The sequence below is a fragment of the Amblyomma americanum genome, chromosome 7, assembly GCF_052857255.1.
Source record: "Amblyomma americanum isolate KBUSLIRL-KWMA chromosome 7, ASM5285725v1, whole genome shotgun sequence".
In the NCBI taxonomy this organism is placed as follows: domain Eukaryota; kingdom Metazoa; phylum Arthropoda; class Arachnida; order Ixodida; family Ixodidae; genus Amblyomma; species Amblyomma americanum.
The window spans coordinates 13,202,345-13,220,950 of NC_135503.1; the positions used below are offsets into that span (position 1 = coordinate 13,202,345).

The 18,606-nt window shown below is 42.3% G+C and overlaps 1 protein-coding gene across 2 annotated transcripts; it reads right to left on the reverse strand.

Annotated features, from left to right (window-relative positions):
* Window positions 1-4,088: 4,088 nt before the first annotated feature.
* On the reverse strand, window positions 4,089-18,446 carry LOC144098515 (mitochondrial S-adenosylmethionine carrier protein-like). 2 transcript variants are annotated; one of them, XM_077631220.1, is made up of 10 exons: window positions 18,158-18,406; window positions 17,879-18,035; window positions 16,398-16,507; window positions 13,862-13,966; window positions 12,686-12,778; window positions 10,258-10,287; window positions 9,186-9,249; window positions 6,613-6,677; window positions 5,008-5,081; window positions 4,089-4,456 (listed from the first exon to the last, which is right to left on the reverse strand). In XM_077631220.1, the coding sequence occupies exons 1-10, from the start codon at window positions 18,197-18,199 to the stop codon at window positions 4,243-4,245; spliced, it is 954 nt and encodes a 317-aa protein (XP_077487346.1). In that variant the 5' UTR covers window positions 18,200-18,406; the 3' UTR covers window positions 4,089-4,242. The 2 variants fall into 2 exon arrangements, with proteins under 2 accessions (XP_077487346.1, XP_077487347.1); XM_077631221.1 differs by lacking the exon at window positions 10,258-10,287 and having other exon boundaries at window positions 18,158-18,446.
* Between the last annotated feature and the right edge of the window lie 160 nt (window positions 18,447-18,606).

Genomic DNA, 18,606 nt, shown 5'->3' on the forward strand with positions numbered 1-18,606 from the left:
TGCAGCACTCCAGTTTAAATCTATCCGGGTACACATGGCCAGCAGGGTTAGGGCGAGTTTTAGTTTTGAGTTGTCTCCACAGTACCACCTGTTCTTTGGTTAGGTTTATATGCAGAGGTATGAAGGTTAGCCTTTCTAGCCTGTAATGCAGAGTGACCTCGAGAAAGGTATTAAGGCAGTCTCTTGTCATTCCGACGTCAAAGTTAGCATCCACAGCTCAGCCGATAGATCGAGCTTTATCGTGGACTACCTCATTCCCCGGGTTTGACAAGTGAGCCGGTACCCAGACCAATTCCACTGAAGGTGATTTCATTTACGTGGGCGGTGAACTGGGCCCGAGCAGCAGCGACAGCGATGAAGAATCTTCGAGATATTTGCGATTAGGCGCCAGATGTATCATCAGACTGTGTGGTACAGTACAGTAGTTTCTCTGGAATAAAGTTGGAAAATCAAACTGTAAAATGCGTTAAAACATTAAGTTGGGCTAGTTGGTAACGGCTTAAAGGAATCATATTCTTAGCGGTAAGAAACAGACACAACACCAAGCTACACCAAGTGTCCTGTGTGTGTGTAGCTTGGTGTTGTGTCTGTTTCTTACCGCTAAGAATATGATTCCTGTAAAATGCGGCTTTCGTGTTAGGGCCGCACCCCACCAAAATGTGAGCAAGGAGTGCGGTTGGAGTTTTCGGTTTACACCGATGAAAGTATGCCGCATTAAATTTTCAAAATTTGGCTTTAATCGAAAACGGTCAGTATTGTTGACATGCAGATCATATATAGCTATAGAAGGAGTTACGCTCAAAGGACAAAATGTGTTGTGCACGGGGCTGCGTAGCCCCCGAGGGGACGTACAAGGAACGCTGTGTGCGCATATAGACCACGTATGGCGGCCGCTTGCCGCGAAGCTGTTTGAACTCGAGCAGTGGGGTCAGCAAGCTGGCACCAGACGGACGGCAGGGCAGAGAAGCTGGCTGTGGGAAAGCACGCCGCCCTCTAAAGGGACACCTTATCCTTCCGCAGCCATCCCCAAAGGGGAAAGCCCGTTAGGGAAGTGAGGGAAGCCTGCGTAACAGCCGCGGTTTTCAAAGAACTTGGCGGGCGCCGGATGATGCCTGCAGGAGCGGCAAAGAAGAAAGAACCACTGTGCCAAGAGGGCCCGAAGGAGATGAGAAGGCGTAACATGCAGGCTTCCTAATGAGGTTTTTGAAAAAGACTAGTGGAAGCAAGGAGACAACCGGAAAGAATTAACGAACGTTTGCCGAGTCTACAGGCCACGCCCTGATCGACAAGTTGTGCTACAATTGCACATGCATGTAAAATTCTGTGTTCGGCAATTTTAGTTGTGGTCCGGCTGAATCGGACGAGAAGAAAGAACCTGCTGTTTAAATGTACGGAAGCCACGGACACGGTGACGGTGTTGCCGTCGTATTGAATAGCGCAGTTGCGCATTTTTAGGCATTTCTCCGCTACCTTATGTGCCTCTGCAGACCGGGATTGAGGCCCCACTATTCGCCAAACATTGTCTGCATGCCAGCCTAGTACTGTTCACTATCATCAGCTGCTAAGGGCACTTACTTGGTTAAGTACGTTTCTCCAGAGCATGCACAAGTGCCATATATAAGCGTCATGAAAAAATTGACAGACGATTACGATAGCCGGTAATGCAAAATCTGGGCGCAGCTCTTCACGCATTTTCATGCCACAGCTGGTAGGTGGCGTGTTACGCTGCTAAACACTAAGGCTTCTATACTGGCACCTTCTGGGATCTTCCCATGGAAGCCACTTTCAGGTTGTCCATTCCTCCCCTCTCACTGTTGCAGGTGGCATTTCGCTCTGCTACTACGTATCTGTCACCTGTCAGGTGGCATGTTACGCTTACGGCTACAACACGGAACGTAGGAACGGGCACCTATGAGCAACGCTCTAAATGTGTCGTTTTTCATCAACATCAACGGTTCAGCGGCAATTCCACTGCTGCTGCCAGCATGCTGACCATTTGATGCTTCGCCCTCCACTCAGCCAAAGCAACACCCCAATGATCACATGACAACCAACTGTTTAAAAATAAACTTCAATTTGCGTTTGTGTCCTAGTTTCATCATTAAACTTCCACACCATTTTCTTATATGGCAATATCCTTTGCTTTGACAAGCACAGCAGTAATTACGATCACAAGTGCATGAATTGCTGCCAAGTCTACAGATGGTGCAAACAAAATAGTCAAAATATACTCTAAGTGACTTTTGACCGCACAAGAATGCTACATTATATCACCGGAAAAAAAAGATAATTCATTAGTAGAAAACATTTGAAAAAAAAACAACCAAAAATCGCATTCAGAAATGCAAAAAAATGTCAGCCAAATTTTAAAAGAAACAAAAACTGAAAAGTCTAACCCCTAGGTATGCCCCATGCATAGATTCCTGTCTGCCAATACCTATATGACTTGCAATTTGGTTGGGCCTGGCACTTTACATTGTCATTCTGTTTTGTTGTGTGCAGTCTTTGTTGACTGTCTGTATCGTTCCACTCCACAGTTCAATGCAACCACATATTCTTTATCATGTCCAATGTTAAAATAATTTGCTTTTTACTACAAACTTGCGGGTTTTGTGGTGCAAGTGTATCGTATCCCTTTACAGCTAGTGTTATGAACAGAATGTGGACTAGACACTGTTCACATTATCTAGCATTGCATGAAGACAAAGTGCCGGCTGTGGAATACTGCCATGACAAGATCGTTCATGACAGGTGCTTGTGTGCCTGGCTCATGCCGCTCGATTTTCGCCTACTGTAAGCCACATTAACAAAAACCAGCTGCAGTGATTTCCACCTCTTTTTGTGGTCCGGCTGCTTCCATAAGATACTATATGTCATTATTGCTTTACATATTACCTTCATCTGTACAAAGAGTGTAGCTGCAACAAATATCATGTGGTGGGCTGAATGCACAGACTGGAAATGTGACAGACAGCACAGCCTGTATGCATAGCTCTTCCATAAACATAAAATGGGAGACTAGCATCCCAACTTCACAAGCAGGTCCAAATGGACTGCATTTGCTATGTTATTTAAGTGTGTGTGGTGAAAGAACATGTGCTCCCTTTTCCATCATGCAAAACCAGTCACCTTAAAAGCAGACAAATCCTAGGGCATTCAATGTCCTGTAGCAAAAATGACATGCAAATTGCAGTGCTTTTGCTGAAAACGGCAAAAAATCGACATGCCAGAAGATTGGCTGCAAAAAAGCCCAAGTGTTGGAAAAGAAGAAAAGAAGGCAGCATTGTAATTTTGTTGCTTCGAGGTGCTCAGCGTTCAGGCTACAGTACAGACTTTCAATAATGATGATGCGACATTTCCATCCACACACCCGCAATGCCCACAAATTCACAAATTTTCTTCCTGATTTGCCCAAACATGCTGTATCCGAACACATCTGGCAAGTTCACATCAAGTGGAAAGAGTGGTTATGTTCCAGTTGCCCTATTTCTTTTTCATGCGCTACCACTCATAGTGGCCATTCCCTGCATTTAGCTGTTGTGTGTTAGTGTGTTTGTTTGCCTGTCTGTTTGTCTGCAGCCGGTTTTGTGGCAGGCTGTCGACCTGCCTACCATGTCAGGTGGCAGCTCCACCAATCGTGAGAGGCTGCTTGGGAAGTGCAACCTGCATCGCAACCCAACCCAAGTCCCACTGACGGCAGCACCTGCCATAGAAGGGCAGTGACGCATCGCTTGACCGCTGCACCACTGTGCCAGGAAGACTCCCAGGGATCTATGAATGGAGAGGATGACCAGTTCAGCATAATATGGACATGACCCCAATGCCGCTATCTCAACAACTGCCATCCGTGAACACTGGATCTGATCACCAGAACCGAAGTTAAAACCGAACTGCTAGCACACCTAATTCGCATTTGGCTAAGCAAATCGACCATCATATCTTCATTTCCAGCACTATGGTCAGCAAAATTATAGACCTAGCAGTAGCAATTTTCATTGCAGAAAAACACAACCTCCCTGCCCCACTTATCCCTTATGATCCAGGTAGTGTGACGTGAAGTTAGCAAGACGACATGCAGGCGCACAAAATACAAATCTATCTAACGTTTTTATTATGAGCAGTAAAATTTCACTAATCATCAGTATCAACACGAAACTAAGCTGCTTCACCAGCACCTCATAACTCTATGTAACACCGGTATATACTAACAGCAGGCAACAAGGATTGCCCATGTAGTTTCTGTTATCTTGGCTTACGCACAGGATGTTGTTCCATTGTGTCATTTGAGCTGTACTTTTTGCTATTAGCAGTTGAGGACAGATGCGTTGACGCAGCTGAGTGGGTGGGAGGCGAGAAGAAATGGTAAATGAGCTGCTTAGCTTGCTCATAGGCACCAAGAAAGATGAAACCACCCACTGAAAGTGAGACTACCCTTGGAGTGACACCACTGAAAAGACTGGAAAAAAAAAAGGGAAAAGGAAAGTTTGAATTCAACAAAATATGAGACACAAAGTTCATACAGCTTTCCTGGCATACTGGCATGCAAGTTAAACAAATGTATTCAGACAAATCAACATCCGGTGGGGGAACGAGCGGAGCACTGTGCTTTTGACATAACTCACAAAATCTCTATTTATCTACTATACAGCAATCGTATCCGTCACAAAAAGTAGAGATAATGATGCAGACTACTAATTTAAATTTAACTTTATATGGCATAAAGAGGTGAAAAATTGATTTGCCTAACCCGGTAATGGCTGAAAAGCAAAAACATAAGAAAAAAGTTATGAACTTGAAGTATTTCTTCCCTAGTTATCATTAATTTCAGGAATGTAAAAATCTGGTAATTTATTCAGGTGCATGCAATAAATCAACATCAAAATACAATATGGTTCTATTACCTGACAATTTGGCAGTGAGACTGCCAAAATTTAAGGCTGTTTCAATGTTAGGGTTAGAAGACACTCCACAAGAACCAAGCACTAAGAAGAAGAGAATTCTAATCACCCTGGTAGCCCTCTTTCGTGCCATACAGTCTTGAGTGCAGCGTACATACTTCCAGCAGCTAGATGACTTGTTCTCTGTGGATAGTAAATGTTAATCAGTGCCACAGATCTGTACAAATGGGCGCTTGTTGAGTGCACATGTACCAAACTTGACTTCTTCACGCATGCAGCAGTGACTCGCACTACTGCACCATCACACTGCCTATTCTTTGAAGTTACTTTACACAGTACCTTATAAGGATGCCTAATGGTTTTAAGCAGCATGGGCTCGCAGCTATAGAGGGACTGAATATTTCACAAGCCAGCAGTTGGGATCAATGAGAAGCAAATTAGGATCAAGGAGTGTTATCAGAAACAGGGCAGTAATATATACTGCCCTATACACTGCAAGATGTGCTTATTAATGCATAGATAATCCCACACGGCTTTTCTTTTTCTACCTGAATCATGCCCACATGACCCTGATAGAAGTTAGAAATTCCCAAGAAATTTAAAGGCAAGTATAACTCGCTAGTACAGTGATTAGCATGACAAGCATGACAAACAATGCATTAGTTTTATCTCATGCACTAGTTTCCTGCAGTAATGCTAAAAAATATATGTGTAACAACAAAATACACTAGACCGCAACTTCAGTGCAACATTTCTAAATTCAAAACTGTGAAGCTAATGCCCACTGCCCTTCCAAAATGTCAGCACACACTTCAGTTAGAGGTACTTGCAGTTCCAAACTGTTCAACACTTAACAAGTGCACATTTCAGCATTTTTGGTTAGCTTATTGTTCTAACTATTGTAAAAAAGCACTGCTCATATACCTCTTAGGACAACTGCACAGCAGTAATTCAAGGCAAAGAGAAGCGAGTGGCAAGCTGAACTCCTGCGACCTTCTTAACGATATAATGGCCACATATGAAGTTTTCCAGTACAAAGCAGCACCATACAAACTCTGGCAAACATAGTTTTCAGATAAAGCATGCAAATTTAAACTGCACGGAACTGAACAGTGTGCAACGAAATCTACAATTATACTGCACCTTTTCACTTAGCAATTTCAAATTCAAGAATTAGACTAACAAAATGGCCAACCCACAAATTAATGCTTTAGTAACATACTATGCCTAGGCAACACAAAACAAAACTGTCATCATAACACCACTATGACAAGACCCTTAACAGGACTACGAACAGACACGGCACTCAGCGCCGTGTCTGTGCACTTGTCTTGTCTTTTGTCCCCTGCGCTGCTGAAAAACAGTTTCTCACTAACACAGTGCTCTTTTTGCCCACATGTGCAATGCTTCAGATGTGCTGCCTTTTTTGGCAAAGGTCATGCTTTACCACTCACTACCACCAATTCACCACAGCTTTAGCTATGCACCATGCTTCCTATTTTATACATGTTCACATATACGGGCAAGCCATGACAAGTGTTTTCAATGCCAGAGCTGCAATAACTAGAGAATCCAGTGCTGCAACAAAAATATGTGGCATGTGGCACTACAAATATGATGGCAAAAGCTCTGTAAATTGAAAAGAATTTGATATTATATATGACGGAGAAATATGGCAGCAATTTAGATGTGACGACAAGAAATTAAGACTCACCTCGGCCAATATTATTCTTGTTTTGGCAACATCAAGAGGAGTCGTCAGTCCTCCTGCTATGCCACCTGGAAAAGTAAAGCATGCCGTCAACTGCATGCCACTTCAAAGCTCGATCATGCAGGCTTATAGCTGTGGAGAAGAGAGGTTTTTCATACTCCTCCTCCTTGAGATCATATAAGCAAAAGCAAATAAAAAAAGTTGACTGTTGACATCAACACTGCTACAAGTGACATGCATTAGCATTGGGAAAAGATACAAAGCAAATCGAAAAAAAAAAAAAACAATACATTCACACTGTGCCGGCAAGCACACTAGTGAAGTCGTGGCTGTAAGCATGAAAGCCTTAATGACTACAAAATGTTTTTTTAGCAATGCAGGTTTAAGATTTTTAACATAAGTTAGACTCACTATTTTACAGTTTGTGACATCTGTAAAAAAGATAATATAAAAGCAAAACTTTCTCAACATGGCACTGGTCTAAAACAGCTATCCGATTTTCTAGAGTATCTACCATGCTAACCTGCACAAGACATTGCATTTCATACAATGAACTCAATTTCAGCACATTTTTTATCAATAATTACACACGACAGAAAAAAAAAACTGCTTAAAAGAGGTCACTACACTGAAGCTGGACGCTCGGGGTAAATGTGACAATTCATGCTCTCTGTAACACAAATAATGCAACAAGATTAGAGATATACCCAACAAAGAAACTTGAGTTCTCTTTTTGGCTAAAGCAAGAAATCGGAGAAACATGATGCACAATGCAAAGCAGGCCATGGGATGCATTTTTAAGAGGAAATTTTTCACTACACCAATGCTTCACAAGAGTCAAGGAGCTAACATTTACTTCAAACACCCTATCCTTCACTTGAGTAAAACTAGGAACAGCATATATAATGACACTAAAGACCAGCTACACTCTCCTCTATAGCACTGTATCCCCAAACTTGTTGCAATGCCTCTTCATTTTCCTATAACTCGCACTGTTTCTACTTCAAGATGCATGAGCATCAAGCCTGAACCAATACAACCTATCCTTAAGTGACAAGTTTCTGGCTGAACTTTGCATCAAGTTCGATTACTGTCATTATCATGCATTGGAACCAGCGCCCTTCGTTTTTGGGGAAAACCCAATTTTACACGATTCTTGCACCCTAAACAGATTTATACCTGAAAACATGCCATCAACTTGTAGAGGCACAGTGCTTGCTGCAAGTGTCCATTCTGTTTGAATTTCTGGCCATGGTGCGCATGTGCGTGTGTGAACACCTCTAGCGCTTTAGCGGATCAGGGCATCTTCCATGCATTCACCAGTAAAAGCACATCTTTCACACACAGGTCTCCACCCACCACCAAATTTTATAGACATCACGCGAAAGCACAGGGTGGGCACTGTATAATGGCGCGCGCTGTAAAGCAAACACTACCAGTAAATGGCCTCTGATGGAAAAAACCCAAATTTTAGAAATGTTTACTGAATAAACCAATTTATACTTGAATTTAAACTCAGAAATTATTGCCCAATTTTTTTCCCCCTGAATTCTAAATTAAAAAAAAGAAAGCAAAGGGCCTTAACTATAAGTTTCTTCACAGAAATAATGAGTACTACAAGGTTGGCAAGGCACAGAGGAGTGCAGGATTATGTCCACATGAAAGAAGTAAAAGCGGCAGTCAGAAATAGTTTAGCTACGAGAAAACTAAAAGCTAAAGTGCGGCTGACAGAGACATTTAGTAGAGCGTACACAGACATATGCAAAGGTAATGTCAGTGCAATAAAATGGCATCCTTCATACGGCGCATGCGCCAAAAGCTATTTCTCATCGACGTTTTACGTACATTCGCGTTACATGCGCTGTTTTTCAAATTTAGCATGTGTGCTCTTGCTTACGGTAGGAAAAAATGCATTGTCAACATGGCGGCGTCCACGTCACCCGCTTCGGAGAGAATTCGCCAATGTTATTGGGTATTTAGGTATACTCATTGTCTTTAAATGGTACATGTGATATTCGCTTTGTCTGCTCTCAACTACAGCAGAAAAAATAACGAATAAACTTGCCCTATTTTTGATTCTGTGAGACAATTCCGTCGTTCTCAACCCTAACAAGACACCGCCAACTGCAAATTGCCTTGATTTAGATTTTTACAACAAAGCAGTCATAGCCTTGCCAAACGCTGTCATTTCAGCGGTAGGCAGAAGGATCCGAAAGAACTCAACATGACATTTTTAAAACCTTGCTCAGTTCAGTTACTTAAAAGAAATTAGGCCCTGACCCGACTGAACTGGTGATGAACTGGCTATCTACGCACTACAGCTTGGATAACCTTGGCTAAGTGCGAAAAATGTGTAAAAATATTTTCACATTTTAACACCAGATGATGCCACTGCAGCCTGCGCTATCGTTGCGTTCGGTTTGGCATACGATAAACTAAAAGCGCTCATGCGATTTCCACTGTAACCTCCCGCCAAATGCTTGCGTTTAACGTACATAAGCAATCATATGCTATACTAAAGGTCTCTAATAATGTTAGCCAGTTTCTGTCACTGAAGTGAAATATGAACTGCTCACCTGATATGGCACCGCAAACAGCCGCCTGCCATGAAAGCAAAGAATCTGGGTTGGCAAACATGTGCTGAAAAAATATTTCAAATACTCATAGGTAAACATGTAAAATGGTATATAAAAGATATAAAATGCAATATATGAATCACTGACATCTACAAAGAAATATTTAACAAAAAATGAAATGCCTGTAAATAATTTCACAGCAAAATTTCCGATAAATTGGTTGCACAGTTAAAAATTCTCAAATCTGTAAACGAATTATTTAAAAAACTGAAAGTTCTACTCCAATCACCCTTGAAATGATCGAGAAATACTAGGGGCACTTCAGTACTCATATCAGCTATGCCTCTATGCCTCCCATTGTAGTACCTACACTTTAAAATGCAGTTTTATATAGAAACAGACACAGACAATAGAGTTCTCAGAAACTAGTTGTTTGTGGTGCAATACAAAGCTTATTATCCAGATTGCTTATTTTGGAGTGGTTGAATCACAATGAGCATTTTCAAACAAATTTTCATTTTTTGTATGCCTCCATTTAGCAGTGACGAATAAGATGATAGGCCTGATAATAACACAATAGATGACAATATATTGAAAAAATTGAGGAGTCAAGAATGAATGTAACCAGAACTCCAGAGCAGTTTTCTTTGACAATACAACTGATACCTAAGCAAACACCCCCGGATATAAGCTCACTGTACTCGTCTGAAGCAGGACGTGTCATTACTGTTGATGCACTACTGTCTTATCAAGGTCACCCCTGGCTCACTGTTCTATTCATACAGTCAAAGGCAAAAACGCTTTTCCACATGAGGTTTTGCTCCATTGAGGAGCACATCTAAAACAACAAAAATGCTAAAAAAAAGCCTTTAAACAAGGAGCACAATGAATGCAACACTGGCTAAGATATGCGAAGTGAGAAGTGCTTGTGTGTGGCCCAAGCGCACCATTAATACCGCTAGCACCAAATTTTCATGCCAATGGTATGAGTACCAAAATTTCATGCCGACAGTACTGATGTTTCACCACAATTACAATGTACAAATCATTCTTCCATTCTTGTACAACTCACCACTCCTATTGATCTCCTACTGGCTTTGACCTGCATGAGCCATCCCACAAAACACATAACTTCTATAAAATGTCTTCAATAAACTCCAAACATCTAGCGACGTCTAACTCTAGATTGAAACGTTTAAAAAACATCTCAGCAATGGAGGTTTATCCACAAACATGTTAAAAACATACCGACGAAAGAAACCTATTCACAAACATTTTAAAAACATACTGACAAAAGAAGTTTATTCACAAACGTTTTAAAAGCTTAGTCTAAATATAGGTACGTTTTCCACGCAACGTCTTGAAAATTTCTCTGACCAGAAGTTTACTCGGGAACGTTTTAGCGGGGTTTTTTTAACAGCAATTTGTTCCGAACGTATCTTTGCATACATGTCCAAGTACTTGACACAAACAGTCGGTACATGTGAACTAGCGCCGCAGTGAACCTAAGTCCAATCATATGAATTCTTATGCATCTTTTATTTTGGTGATCAGTGACGACTGAGCTAGTCATGTACATGACTGAGCGCCAATTAACATAGAATAATTGCGCACGGCCGTTAGGGCAGCAGGAATGTCCACGCAACAAACGTTGCAAATAGCATACTTCTTCGATGTCAATATACAATAAGAGTAATGAGAGCAAGTGCGCGTCGGACGTGCCGTATGTAGTAGAGCACCCTTTGCCCTTTGCCTGCCCTTAGCAGTTCGAGCTACACTGCACATATCTGAGCAAACAAAATCTGCAACTCTAAAAAAAGCATGCGCACTAAACCTAATGAAATCCCACTCTGAATATATAGCATACTGATCTTGAGTCTATCAGCAGCCATAAGTCTATAAGGAGCCATTTCAAAAAAATAAAAATGTCTAAATATGTTCTTAACGAGTTCTTACGAAGAAGTTTTCTAGACCATTTTTGGTGGAGCATTAGCAGGCATATAACTCCTCTTTTTGCCACATTGTCTATAGAACATCTGAAAATATATTTCTTTAGACATTACCGTATACTTTCTTAGACGTTTGTTGCACGTTGCGTAGCCCTTCTTGTGTTTCGTGGGATGCATACCCCATCCCAGAAAATTTTGCCTTATGATTTGGCTAGTACCAGCTACATTCCATTCTCCTTTCTTCAGCATCCTCCAAAGATACCTCTGGCTGTTTGCTCTATCCACTAATAAGCTTCCTCCTTTACCATTCGCTATGGACATGACAAACTTATGTTTGTTCACAAATATGTGCTGCTTTCTTTATGTCTGAATACTTATAGCAACTAGCTGATCACTGGCAGAATATATCAGTATGATACTTAACATTTGAGCAATATTTATGAGCTTTTTATAACATAAGAGATTTTCTGGTAAATGCTCTTGAACCTAAGTTACTTCTTCATGTAACTGGCGGTAGTCCTCTGTTTGCTTCCACCAATACAAGGTAATATTTCCCAACTGAACCATAGTTTTACCCATTGTTCTTTTTAGTTTTTGGCATGTTTAACCCTTAAACTGCTCATTGGGCAATGCATAACAGGAATCTTTTCAAAGTATGTGACACAGCAAGAGCAAAAAAAGAAAGGGCACTTAATACTGTTTATGTGCTGTTAAAGCAAAAGCATTAGTAGGTCATCGTGAGCGTTCAACCTTGATGCAGGTTGTGCACTGAGAAATGAAACGAAAATGTGCCTCAACATGCTTTCAGAAACGCTGAATCCCCAAAGGGCCGAGTGAAACACTTGGACACTCGGTTTGTCTGTATACCTGTCTGGAGTGAGACTCCAACCTAAGAGAAAAATCAATGAAAAATGCAATGAGAAATCCTATGACACCAAAGGCTATTAGGGTTGTGGGTTGCTTCACAGATTTTGATATGCAAATTGGCTTTTGAGGAAAGGAAATGATGCAGTAACTGTGTCAATTCCAGGTAGACACCTCAACCCTGCCTTAACAGAAAAGGTAGAGTTTGGAAAAGCATACAATTCAAGCTGCATATGTCATTGGTTCGAATCCTTATCGCAAGCTGGCCTCCAACTTGACTACCATACGTAAGCTATATGCAACGTGAAATGTCACCACACCCCCCAGAATTCTGTACGACAAACGGCTGCGTCACAATTTTGGTAAGAATGTTGGGAAAACTAACACTGAGGTCGGCGGAAGAACGAAATGTATATGATTGAAATTACAGTGCTCAGCTCGCTGTGTGCATCCTACGGCCCCTTGATGAGATCACCCTATTTTTCTAGCCATTGCTGGGATTTTTGGAACCACCTACGAGCACACACTAACACACACATATGCCATCATCTTTTCTTGTAATGGGACTAGTAAGGCTTTCGCCTTAAAAACAGGAACAGTGAGTTAGCCATAATACCACTGCAAAGAAGAGGATACAAAACCTTTTTCATTACATTACTTACTGTAAATCACTAAAACAGAGCTTACCTTGAGAAATTCCCACAAAGGGAACTGGATAAATGAAAACGGGATCTCCCTTGCTACAGTCGTAAGGTAACCGCGGTAGAAACCTCGGATCCCCTGCATCAAGAATTAGATTTCCACACAGAGTGACTGAAACTCAGACTGACGAACAATGCATAACTCTCTACTATACAACATGTAATTGATCAATGAAAGGCCAGAGTATCATAGAGTGCAACAAAAGAGAAACTTGGGGGTTAGTGCAGCTGCATACAAAGAGGGCACCAGACTTGCCTTGTGCATAGAAGCGGTATGCAACTGGTGGGAACAAGGCATGATGCAGATGTTCACCACAGCATGCGTGTCTATGCAGCCTGCAGATTTATGAGGCCTGTATGTCTACACGGCTGCACTCGAACACCACCATTCTCTGCAAAGCCTAGCCACCACGGTCAGATTTCACCTCCTACGCTCCACAAAGCATCACGTCAGTATTCAATTGAGCCTAATGCCCTTCATTTTCCATGCACTATGCGAGATAAGTTTCTTTCAAGATGATGACAAGAAAGGAAAATAGTGTAGCTGCAAGATGGGAAAAATAGGTAAGCATAAGGCGCTGAACCAGGTGTTTACTTCTAGAAGAGCTGAAGCCAGCAGAACAAATGAGAACCTTACAGTCGACACTAAATGCAAAAGCAATTATAAACTTTTTTGAAACACATATTGCTGCTCTTAGCATCAATATGTAGAGAGTCAATGGCTGCATGTATGTTTAATTTTGATAGCGAGCATTGATGGTACTAAATTTAAAGCTTCTATTCACAAATCTCCAATTAAGCTTGCAAAATATATCAAGAATGGGTACCAGGTTTTCTTGTTAAGGAGTGAAATTTGAATAGTATCCATATGACCCATGATAGTATTTTTGGATAAAGCCATTACCTTTCCTATAAAACCAATTTTTATTTGGTTAGTGCTAGTACACATAAGAATGCAAAATCTCCTCAAATGGTTCCTCCTAACTTGAGCAAAATGAACCCCCCCCCCCCACCCGAGACAAAATGACTCTTGCATAGCATAGTAGCAGCAGCAGTAGTAGTAGTAGTTGTTAGAGGTTATTGTTGCAGTGGCAATTGAAGCTGTAATACACCCAACAAGATGATGCCAGCACAGTTCACACTCCAAATAAACAGTGCTTACCTCAGTGCTCATCACATTCTTAAATGTCCTCCAGCTATTCGTTTCATGGTTTGCCTGAGTCCGCTGCTTAACAACTTCCACGGGGACTCTTACGGTGCAGGCAGCCTGGAAAATTCACAAAGGAGGCAAAATAAACCCGCATAAAGGTGGAGCAGGCAAGAACTGTAATCAGAATGACACAACGAAACAAAGAAACTAAACTTTGCTACCAATTTACCTTTGCACTATACAGCAAATGGTAAGAATAATGCGGTGCTTTATAATTTAACACGTATGCTTGCACCACTGGAAATATTTTCAACATTGGACTGAAACAAGAGTCAGATGAAAACGATATAACGACATGGCAATATAACACTGCACGCATCAAAGGAGTTAGTGCAGAACAGCAACCAACATGAACTATTAGTGAACGTGCACACATATGCGGCAAACAAGTGCACTTATGCACATTTGTATGTTCATATTATGTTTACTGTACATTTCACTATGATCGCATCTTATGCCTGAAAAATGAATTCTGGTTATAATGTCAACGATTAGAAGGGTAAAATTACCTAAACATGGCAGGTATAAGAAAAAAGTTTATTGAGACAGAAACAAAACACCAGTGTAAGAGAATCTCACTGCAACTGCACAATATACCACTGCCAGACTGCAATGCACGGCAAGCACTTTGTACGTCTGAAAAATTTCCCCCCGATTTAGCTGGTCAAGCTAAATGCAACTTGGGCGTGCACTAGCATATTTTCCCATGTTTAGCTTTGTTCATCAGTATTTAGCTTAGTTATAAGATTGAAAGTTTGAGTTCCAATTGCTATAAGCCACCTGAGCTGCTCGCTGAGATTCAAGTCGCCATACCCTCTGTTCAACGGTCTCTGAAGCCACTTGTACACACCTCTCGACTGCACTCTCCTCCGGCACCCTTTATCATTTGCCTTTTCTTTCTAGCTCTTTATCTGTTTCTGCATCCCGTTTAAAGAGGCTATACTGCCTTCGCCGCTCTGCTCGGCTTGCTGTGTAGCTATACGCACTGGGTTGGCTGAATTATGTTGGCGCTCTCTATTTTGCATCAAAGTTCAGCTCGCTGTGCTTGTTGTCTGGCTTCTTCCACAATTTACTGTTTGCTGTGCTGCACATTCCTCTCCTCCGGCATCTTCATCCTTCACCACTTTTTTCTGGCATCTGCACACATCTTCTCGCCCTTCATCTTCACACCTTCTTTCCACTTGGCTGCAGCTGGTGCGACGCTCCTTTGAGCTTACTCAAATTACTCGGAGGCTTTAACATGAGAAGTCATGGCTTTTTCACTAGTGACCCATCAAGTGCTAGCGCACTAAAAAGCAGCCAACATGAGGAGTGAATATAAGGGTGGGGGCATCCCTTTGCCTCTCCATATGAGATATTTTCTAATGAAAACACAGCATAGGCTCTAATTTTTTAGTAAGCAAGCACTAGAGCTTCCACTCTGCTGCCTAGACTTGCAGTCTCTGCAGTCCCTCTGTGGAGGCAGGCTGTGATGACGTCACAGGGTCACGTGATCTAGCTTACTCACCTGCCACCTAGTTGCTCTCTTTCTCTGGGGAAATTACTGCACTGGTACTACAGCCCCCCCTCGTCAATTTCACCTCTGTTTGCCCAGTCCCTCTACGACTTTGAATTGGAGAGCTGGGTGGCTGGCTGGCAGATGGGCCACCTAGGTCACGTGACAGTGTGATGCCATCACAACCTGCCCACTAGATTACGAACAAACTACCCACTGTAGCAGGTGGCAGTTGAATTAATGATTAGTTGCAAAAGGTTGCTCAGGAAGAGCAACCTGGGTCTCACAAGCCCCACCGGTGGCAGCACCTGCCATCGCAGGGGAGTGGCGCATCACTTAACCGCTGCCCAACTGTGCCAGGAGTGGTATGAGGACTCCCAGGAATCTATGAATGTGAGGCAGAGAATGACCAATGAGGGAATGAAAACCAAAATTCTAGAGCACCTAATTCGCATCTGGCCCAACCACAATAAATCATCTGCCTTTCTCAACGCGTGTTCAAGAAGACCCACCCCACCCCACCCATTTTCAAAAGTTACCCATAAATCCACCCTCGGGGGCAAGGTATGGGTTACCCAAGCACAGCAGTAGTAAGCATCATCGTCATCCTAACTACGCCCACTGCAGAGCAAAGGCCTCTCCCATATCTTTCCAATTGACTGTTTCTTGTGCCAGCTGCAGCCACCCTGTCCCTGCAAACTTCTTAATCTCATTCGCCCAACTTTCTGCTGCCCCCTGCTATGCTTGCCTTCTCTTGGAATCCAGTCTGAACCCTTAATGACCATCGGTTATCCTGCCTTCGCATTACGTGCCCTGCCCAAGCCTATTTCTTCCTCTTGATTTCGACTAGGATGTCATTAACCCGTGTTTGTTCCCTGACCCCCTGACCCACTCTGCTCTCTTCCAGCATATACGAACTCAAGTGCTGCATAGGATGTTATGACTTGTAATGAACCATGAGGTTCCAGCATTGCGCTTCAAATGCAAACACACCACTTCTCCACAGGCAGCTGCAATACTATGCACCAAAGGAGTCATCAGGCCAGGCATGACTGGCCCCATGAACTGCTTCACACCTTCATATGTGCAGAAAAACAATGCAGCTGAAAAAAAAAAAAGACAAATGGAAAGCACAATTTTATCAATCAGGGAGTTGAAAATGTCTCAACTGATACTGAATGCACTGTTAACTTAAACACTAGGAAATAATTTGTTGCTTGCCATAATCTCATTTATCACAAATGATGTAATTCAGGTAGTGCTCATCAGCTATTCCTAAAATGCATATCGTTTTGCCACATGAACACATATACAGTTGACGGAAATGCAAGGACACTTAACAGGAAAAATATCTGAACAATATGCCTTAATTGATTTCACAGAGGGATACAATATATAACTGGCAAGGACGTTTTTGCAGGCTAATTGGTGCATTACTGGAATTGATTTTTTAAGCGCAGAAAGACAGCACAAGAAAAAATGAACTTGACAGGACAGGGTGCTAACTAACAACTCATGTTCTTATTGACAGGCCACATGCTTTTATACAGCAGCTGTTATGAACAAAATGAAAGAAAAGAAATCACACACGGACATATTTTAACTGAGATCCCATCATCCACGAGGTGGACTGCATAGTTCCAGTGCTCTTGCTGTGCAAGCTTAGCACTGAAAACTGAGGGACTGCTGACACGTGTTAGCAGCTTCTTCAACTACATCAGCTTCTATTATCTCTCTTCCTATAGTTGCGTCTTGCACTTGCGAAACACTGCTGTGTTTCCGAGGGCGGGAGTGCAATTGCTGCATGTTCAAATACGATCAATTATTTTGCTACCCAATTTGTTTATAACATCTTTTGCGTGCTCCCTTAAGATCTCATTAAAGCACCTCCCAGTCAGCCAGTCTGTCAAGTTCGTCTTCTCCTGTGCTGTCTTTCTGCGCTTAAAAAACCAATTCCTACATATATATGTAGTTTATGCGGTTGTATGATGTAAGCTCGGACATATATTTTCTATGTAGCTGCCTCTGACAAGAAAGCAATGCAAGTGTTTCAGCACTTTCCATTCCACACACCAAATGTCCCAATGCTCGGGATTTATAAAAAATATAGTAACATTCTTACTAAACGCACAAAATAATTCAGGGAAGCAACTTTGGGTGCAGAAGAACATGCATTATTTCCTCCAGCCCGCCAGTCCTTGAGACATTTTTGGCAAGTTTATTCTGGACGCGCATGGAACTTGCTACGGAGGAGTTTTCCTCGTCAGCTGTAAGCTAGCGTGGCACGTTCGCGCCTTCCTTTTACAATATAGAGACACTCTGAAAGGCACATGACACAATAATGCATTGTATTGTTTGTTACTATGGTTTGTGAAATAAACTCTTCGCTCGCACATCTATAATGGTACAACAATTATCGCCTAAACAGCATGTAAACAGTTAAATGCCGCGGGACTTTACTGTACAGTACTTACAGGTAGGTGCCGAGCCAAGTGCAGCGGATGCAATGCCGGAGTAGATTTTCGAGAAACCACCTGCTCTCATAAAACCCTGTTGACTTTGCAAGCGAGTTTTAAGCGTGTCCAGTGGAAAGAGAACGACGTCCACAGTTGTGCCGGCAAAAGCACCAGCCTGAAAAGAAAAAGAATGACGTAAAAGATAGGCATGCGGAGGTCGCTGCAGTATTCGGTACTCCCAGCGACTGAGCTCATGCATTAATATTTTTGAAACCGCAAAAGTTGCAGAAAACGTACCACTAGCGAAACTAAAAACGAGGGATTATCCGCGCTTCCCATCTTGTTTGTCAAGCCTCAGTACTTGACAGGATCACTGACGCAGAACCTTTGTGTCATTATGTCACTTTGCCACAACCGCGCGCTCCGCTCACCGCGCACATGAGCACAACCGGCACATCGCAGGTGTGGTGGCACAGCCGGCACAGCTATCTTTTGATTGGAAACCGCGCAGCACATGAACACATGGCTGCTAACCGTAGCAAGCATGGTCATGGTAGCGAGAAAATCAGTCACGTGATAGTGCACCTAGGCACGCGCTCATTGCAGCAATAAAACTTATTGGATTAAGTGTTACTAATATAAAAAAAATGGTTAAACATTTGAATTTACTTCTACCGCTATACAGAATATTTGAACCAATCACGAATTCAAATCCGACAGCCTTGCGCTACGCTAGCCTGCTAGCC

Excerpts from the sequence above, each read along its gene's own strand:
- LOC144098515 (XM_077631220.1), bottom strand. The coding sequence starts at position 18,199 with ATGGGAAGCGCGGATAATCCCTCGTTTTTAGTTTCGCTAGTG. Across the intron at positions 16,508-17,878 it reads ACTTGGCTCGGCACCTACCT|CTGCATTGTTTTTCTGCACA; the intron begins GTAAGTACTGTA and ends TTTTTTTTTCAG. Across the intron at positions 10,288-12,685 it reads CTTTGTGGGAATTTCTCAAG|GTCAAAGCCAGTAGGAGATC; the intron begins GTAAGCTCTGTT and ends TGGCTCATGCAG.